Genomic DNA, 7,981 nt, shown 5'->3' on the forward strand with positions numbered 1-7,981 from the left:
CAAGGCAGCATGGCCTGGACTAATGGCTACCCAAACACGAGGAGCGCTACCTGGAAATTTCTAGATAGCATGACCTGCGGTAGATGGCCACCCTAGCGCAGGGTGCATTGCCTGGATTTTCAGAAAGTGAATGGTTTTTGGCCGCCTCAGCGCCTGAAAGGCAGCAAAAAACGCTGTTCAATGAACATGTGGGTTCATTTTTCGAGTATGATGTCTTTTGATGGTTCCTTCATGTCTCATGATCCAAGGTATCACCAACATGATCCACGTAAAAAAAAAAAACTAAGAAATTGTAGCATGGAAAAACATAGGGGAATGTTCTTGCTGCATCGAGTGATCTAGACTTGTTTGCATCTAGAAGGGCCCAAGAAATTAGAGACGGATGATGTCATTGCTGCACCAGAGAGTTCCGCACCTTTTTTTGCATTGGAGGGGTCCAACCGATCCCATGGCTCCTGATCATAGCCGAAACTTAAAAACAGGGACAACTTTGAAAAGGGGTGGAAGCAGTGGCGTAGCCAGAATTATTTTTTCCGGTGGGCAGAATATTTTTAAATATTAATTTGAACTTCATATAATGGAAATAAAAAAGAAGTTAATGGAACATACCGAATTCTTATTTAAGCCGAATTTTGCAATTTTTCAATACATCAAACTTGTTTATGATAAATTCTGTATCAATACCCAGAGCAATATCTCTCTCTATATAAACAACCATGGTATTGGCCAAAACAGTAAAAGTTGAATAATCAATCATCATATTAACATAATATTTACAAATCCTAATCTATATTATTGATAAAAATAAATTTGAAAAACAAACCTAGAAGAAATTTTGTTTCTTCAATTTTTTCCCAAGCTTTCTCGTCTGAACGGCGGTTTTCTTTCTTGCCAATAATAGTTTACAATCTACACCTAATAACCCTTTGAATTGGGCTTTACATCTTCACATTTAATTACCCATTTAAATTGGGATTTTAACATTAATTGGATTTTAAAATTCAATGCATTTTTTTTTTTGTTTTTTGTGAAGTGGGCTTCAAACATGTATATCTAGACTTAAATTTTAAAAAATTTCTGCTGGGCATAAGCCCAGCTTTGCCCATGTTATCCTACGCCCCTGGGTGGAAGTACTAAGTAGCATTCCTCTATGACGCACACTAATACACACACAGAAATATCGAAGACTTACTTCGGTTAGAGAATAAGCGCAAAATTATTTCTTTCCTGGAAAGGAGCTATTTGTTAACAGAATGCGTGGTGGCTAAGCTTTAAGCCATGAATCATTTAACAGGTAGGAATATCAAAAATCTATCGATTTAAATTACACCACATTTGCCTAGTGTTTTACTGTTGTTTGCCTAGTGTTTTATTGTTGTTTTGAGTGTAGAGTGTTAACAGCCATTGCATCATCTTCTTCTTCATCATACCTAGGAGACGAGGATTTGTCTACTTTTACATATGAGTCGTCTGAATCAGTGTCTGAATTCGCAGCATTGAAACTGGAGCTAGATATAGCAGGTGGCAAAGTTGAAGATCCAAGATTATTATTAGTTGTCCAAAAACGCGTCCGTTTTTCATCATCGGCCCTCATCCTCTCAGCATATCTGCTAATGTTAAAACCAGTATCATCTTTACCACCGAAAGCCGACTCAACCAGCTCCATGTCGAACAACTCTTTCATAATCTTGCTTGAATTGGGGTCATCTGGGTACACAAATTTGACTTTGTCCATTGTTTTTGGCTCTAAGAAGGGTTTTGCAATCTGTAAACCACATCCCACATCATTATAAAGCTAGAAAAATAGAGCTACTGTTAAAAATAAGACGACATCCACTGGTTAGGATGTAAAATTATGAACATGTTTGCTTTTATCTTTTAGGAAATGTTTTCATGTTCTGGAAACATGAGCCAACATATAAATGTTCTACTCAAAATAGTTTCAAATTAGTGCCAAAAATACATTTTCATGTTCTCACATACAATGAGTAAAACAACTCTATTAGTATATTATCATCATTGTTTTTCGAGCGAAATACATTTTCAAACTTTATTTAGCACATAACATTGAAAAAACTAATTAACGAAACATATAATTATGGCATGATATAACAAATGTCTCCTTCCGAGAACATAACAAAGCCCATGCCACGTTCCCTTACTTGGAAATGTACTTTCAGAAAATATTTCAGAAAAACCACAACTATGATCTAACGTATCCTGTGTTTATTGTGAAGTGCTAGATGGAAACAAATAACTAGGAACTTGAGCACTATCCATTAATTTGATCCTTTTAAAAGACAAATGTGGAATAGAAACAGTGAAGGAAATTTAAAACGCAATCATGCCATGACTAAGTGGAAAAGAAACAAGGAAATTCTTTTGACAGCTAAACAATATGAAACACGCATATTCCAAGATGAAGTTTGGACGAAATATTTCAATCTGTAATCCAGCATTGAATTTTATGGGCAGGGGCGGAGCCAAAGGCTCCTGTACCCGGGCTGGCCCAATTTTTTTTTTAAAAAATTATATGTAAATTTTATATAATTTTGAAATAATATAATATTAGCCTGAGTAGATCAATTTAATATATTAAAAAATTATAGAGTTTAAAATTTTAGCCCAGACGGAGCCATATTTCTGGTTCTGCCATTGTTTATGGGACTTCTTAATGCAAATTTATTCCTGGATTTTTTATTGCCATTGCAGAAAAATTAGTTATTCTCTTCCATTTACAAATAAAGCCAATGAAGAAAATTCATGACTGTAGAAAAAAGCTCAAGAGTAGTGATTAAATTATACGGAGCAACAATATTACAATCATACGCTTTTGGAGTACATAGAAACGCATATATTATATATAAGAATCTTAATGTAATAAATAAGTTAGATTAATGAAAAGATACCTTCCAAAATGGTTCGAAAATCTTTGGAGGATCGTATAAAATTGCTACTCCAAGCCTCTCGGGATATTGCTCTTGCAGGACAAAAGCTGTTTCCCGTGTGACGTTGACTGATATGTTGGACATATTAAACCCATGGAAATCAATCAACCAAACCATCTGCTCTTGGTCATGGGTAAGATTTGAAATTGCGCTCTCCATGCAATAAACCAAATACTTAATTTGCCCTTTTATTGACTTCGAATTCTGTAAAAACACACAACATGAAATAAGAACTAAGAAAAAAGTTCATAAAGAAAAAATGAACAAATTAGACAACCCATAAGCCAAGTATAGGACCGAGAGTTTGGTGTTTTACCGAAAGAGCTAGTAACCAACAACAACTCAACTCAATATTTTAATTCACAACCCAAGCAACAAGTTTCAATAGTTTTTTTTCCAGTGAGAACAATTGTTGCTCCAAGTAACCCCTTCTAATTGCACCAACTTGCTGCAACATATTGGAATCAAATACATGACCTCAGCTATGATAATTGTAAGAACAAGTGTATATCGCTTCGCAAAATATTAGTCATGTATAACAATGCAATTCAAATATTAACAACTATTAAAAATCAAGGGTCACATTTTGTTTGCTTTGCCGACATGGAGAATTATTTCCCTTCAACACCAACAACTTTGTCTAACAAGTTACCAAAACTGTTTGTTTTCGGTAATACTTGTGATTATTTATCACATAATTGATGGTTCGAGCAGTCAATAGAGTTTTGTGTTCATTTTTTCGTCAGTAAATTTGGAGAATTGTAAGACAAGTCAAGGTAAGCAGCTTGTAAACACCAAACACGGAAACCATTGGAAAGGATTTTGGGTAACAGATTTGATCCTCTTGCTTTATAAAACAAAGTGTGAAAGTAAAAGAATTGATTGACAACAATCATGGAGTCTGTCATTGCCCAATCCAGCGATAGCTCAAGCCCACCTGCCTCAATTGATAAAGTGTATTGAAGATTTACACATGGGAAATATACAAATATAGAATCTTGGTTATCTTTCGGTTGTTATTTTTAGGTTTATCTCATGAGAGATAGATCATTAGGATTATGGTTATTTGAATTCTTTTAGGATATGAATTTCGATTTTGTAGGATTTGGATTCTGCTGTTTTTTGTTTCCATAGTTGGACTCTTTTTGTATTTATATGAGAAGGTTGGGATAAAAATATCCTATTGAGTTTCAAAACTAAAATACAAGAGATCGTGGGGTTCTCTCTTCCAAACCCATATTCTGAAATAGGTAAACAAGGAAAACGTCCAAGCACCGTGAAATCACTGAACAGAATGATCACCCTCTTGCCAGACGTCCCATAATATGATCCATAACCCATGCTCACACCAGAGTCAAGATAATTCAACTTATGAGGAAAATAGAAATCAACAGATAACTTCGATAGAAAGAATTCAGTAGACCCTTAAGATAAAAAGGATTTTTTACTAAATAGTATAAACAGGAGGAAATTTAATGTTTAACCTGGCACCTAATAGTATAAACAGGAGGAAATTTAATGTCTAACCTGGCACCTCGGTCTCATGACAAGAACTGGCCTCCCATACTTATCTTTATAACTTGCTCGGTATATTTTTCCAGTTTCTGCCTCTTGTGCAACATCGTCCTATTTTCCAAATGTAGAAATACATAAAAACATAAAGTGAACTGAATCAGAATCTAATGGCACTGAACAAACTTAGAACTTTTGAAATTTTACCAGAAATCTGTAAATATTTAAATATGAGAGGAGGGAAACGATATGTTATACTTAAAACGAGAAGACAAGGAGATGTCATAAAGAATACAAAGGAATCATGCACCCCATGAACTAAGCATTAGCTTGGGCATCCCTCATGACCTTTTTAGCTTATTTAAGTAAGTGGGTCTCACCCAACGAAACTCTTCCGGCTTATACTCCAACCTCCATTTCAAACTTGCTTTAAGCATTTTAACTGCCTTCTTCACATTCCAGTTTCGCGCTCGCAAGTATCTTGAAATGGATTCATCGGAACAGTAATAGGCCAATTTGGACTGTGGCCCGATCAACGTTCTGACCTCATTAATCTGCAAATGTACACGTAATTAACTAGTCAACCTTGCCATAAAGTGGTATCCGTGTGCAAACTTACCTAAAAATCCTTGATAGAAGACAAAAGATACCTTTCCCTGCTTTTCTTCCAGAGACGAAGGACTCCCACTGCCATCTGGAGTGGATTTTTTGAACCCAATGTTCATAGTTCTCATTAATTTCTTCAAAGAATTGACTCAAATTAATTTCGAATCTGTACCAGACAAGATATATAAAAGAAAATAACAAAATCCTAGAAAGATATTGCTATTTTAATTGCAGTTCTATAGCTAAGAAATTGTGATCAATCAAAACAATAACACGGTAACTTGTCCGCCAAATGATGGATCGTAGGCCACATAATCCACCAACTTTTTGGCCTCCACAGATAGAGAACTAGCAAGGCAATACGTCAACATTTGAGAATAGAATCCCTCGTTGTCTAAAATTTACTGTAAATTTATTACCAGAAGGCCTAATTGCCTAAAGAACCAAAATCCCTTGCTTATAGACTTGTAGTGCATGCCAAATCAACTAAATGCAAATCAACCATCGGTGGAGCTATAATTTTCACTTTGGCTAAATTTAAAAAATTCCACAAACGAAATACAGATTTTGTGTCTGTACAATACACAAACTAAAACTAACGTTTTTTAAAAAATATGAAAAACTAACGACCTTAAAAAAAAAACAGTTCACGTAAATTCCCCACAGCCCACATGAAATCATAGAGGAAAGCACAGAGATCGAAGCTAATTAACATGCAGGTAATAATTCTAAAAATCAGCTTAAACAGATGCCCTTTATCACAGAATTCTCGAACATATAATCCCAAATTTAAGATCAATGATGATCTTCACGACTACCAGCATCCACAAAGAATTCAACAAAAACACAGCTAATCAAACAAATACCAATACTCAGAACATGCCAAGAGAGTCAAATTTAACACAAAATAGATTTTTTTTCAATAAGAAAAGAATAATTTGGAGGAGAAGTACCAGCTTAATATGGTTTAATGGATAAATCCAAGTTAAAGCTAATGGGATCTTAATGTTTGATGAAGAAATGAGCTAACATCGAAGAAAATCTGGTAAACCCAAAATGTTGTCTTGGTTTGAAATAATGGCAACAAGGGTCAGATTGGGGTTTTTTAAATTAATTTTAAATAAAATATTTCAGAAATAAGGAGGTAAGACAAAAGTGAGCCAAAAACTCCAACATGAAATGAGGATGCACAAATTATAAAAAAAAGTTATAAAAAAAAATTTATATGAGACGATCTCACGTGTCGTATTTTGTGAGACGGATTTCTTAATTGGATCATTCATGAAAAAATATTATTTTTTATGATAAGAGTATTATTTTTTATTGTGAATATGGTAGGGTTGATCCGTCTCACAGATAAAAATCGTGAGATCGTCTCATAAGAGATTTACTCTAAAAAAATAAAGTTGAAACTCAAATTAAATCTGTTAAAACAAAGATCTCCTTAAAATGGCAATCTGCTCAATAATTTTTTTTTTTCAAAAAATTCTTTAAAAAAATACATATGGTTCGGTCCACTTATTTATTTATTTTACTAGTATCATGCTTAAAAATAATAATAATTAAATAAGAGGTGAGTATTGTTATTTTTAAAATTTATTTCGTACATAAAATCTTGAATTTATGCTATTATTTAAATAAGAGATGTGTCGAAGTTTTTTTTAAAAAAAAAAATTAAACAAACTTATATTTAAATTTTAAAAAATATTTATAAATAAAAAGAGCACACATTCAATAATTTCATAATCATTAATCATTATTATTCAAAATTATCTAATACTATTAACCCTCAACGTGACACGTTGTATAAATATAAACTATCCTGAAAATTAGAGATTACATTAAATTAAGAATTTTAAAAAAGTATTTTTTTAGTTAGTCAAATTAACTAATAAAGAAGATGAGTATTTTTATTTTTAAAATTTATTTTAGTTACTAATTGTTTTAGAATAGGGGTCATAGCCGAAGGCATTTATTAATATGCCATAACACCAACATGTAAATATATATTACAGTAATGGTACGATTTTCTTTATTATTTAATACTTTTGTTGTCCGTGTGCCTAGGGTGTATTCAATCTAAACTTTTAATGACTTTTAATGACTTTTTTTAAAAGGTGGACTTTTGTGGAGTTGGTGGATTTTGATTGATTTTTATAGAATCTCATGGAATTGTAAAACAAATTTCATAGACTTTTATAGACTTTTTTTTCAAGATTTTTGTAGACTTTTGTAAACTTTTGTAAACTTTTATAATTGTGATTTATTTTTTTATTAATTTCTTTTAAATAATTATTGGACATGTATAACCTATTAAATTTTAAATTTTTTTTTATTTATGAAAATGTAAATAAATTTTACTTATTTAAAGGTTAAATAAATTTAATTTGTGAAAAACGACAAATGAACTATCCAATTTATTGAAATCAAAATTTCAATTCTTTATGTCAATTCAACATATTAATGAACAATTATAAGTTCATAATAAAATTTTATTAAAATGAACAATTTATGAAATACAATAATCATAATGATTCAAGAAAAAAACAACAATTTATCTATTTTTACACATAAATATTGTCAATATAATAAATTCAAGATTGACCAATCATACATTTGAATAGAAGAAATTTTGAGAGAGAGAAGAACCCTGATGGCTTGAGATAGAAGAGAGATAGCGTATTTTTTTTAAAAAAAAAGGTCCATCAAAATCTTTGGTATAGGTGGAAGAATATTTTAGATTTTCTGCAATTGTACATAAGGCTTCAAGGTTTGTACATGAATAATAAAATAAGAATCCTTGAAAATCTATGGATTTTTTGGATACCTCTTGACTTTTGTAGAGTTTTAAAGTCAAGTTTGAATACCACATGACTTTTTAAAACTCTACCAAAATCCATATTGAATACCACTAA

At 32.1% G+C, this 7,981-nt stretch overlaps 1 protein-coding gene across 2 annotated transcripts; it reads right to left on the reverse strand.

Moving 5' to 3' along the window:
• Positions 1 to 1,216: 1,216 nt before the first annotated feature.
• Positions 1,217 to 6,157, reverse strand: LOC140837297 (uncharacterized). Of its 2 annotated transcripts, none has more exons than XM_073203424.1 (6): positions 6,020 to 6,157; positions 5,111 to 5,232; positions 4,841 to 5,014; positions 4,476 to 4,574; positions 2,910 to 3,152; positions 1,217 to 1,765 (listed from the first exon to the last, which is right to left on the reverse strand). In XM_073203424.1, exons 2-6 carry the CDS (start codon positions 5,192 to 5,194, stop codon positions 1,370 to 1,372), a joined length of 996 nt encoding a protein of 331 aa, XP_073059525.1. In that variant the 5' UTR covers positions 5,195 to 5,232; positions 6,020 to 6,157; the 3' UTR covers positions 1,217 to 1,369. The 2 variants fall into 2 exon arrangements, with proteins under 2 accessions (XP_073059525.1, XP_073059526.1); XM_073203425.1 differs by having other exon boundaries at positions 5,111 to 5,200; positions 6,020 to 6,143.
• Between the last annotated feature and the right edge of the window lie 1,824 nt (positions 6,158 to 7,981).

Source organism: Primulina eburnea, chromosome 7 (assembly GCF_022965805.1).
Source record: "Primulina eburnea isolate SZY01 chromosome 7, ASM2296580v1, whole genome shotgun sequence".
NCBI lineage: Eukaryota > Viridiplantae > Streptophyta > Magnoliopsida > Lamiales > Gesneriaceae > Primulina > Primulina eburnea.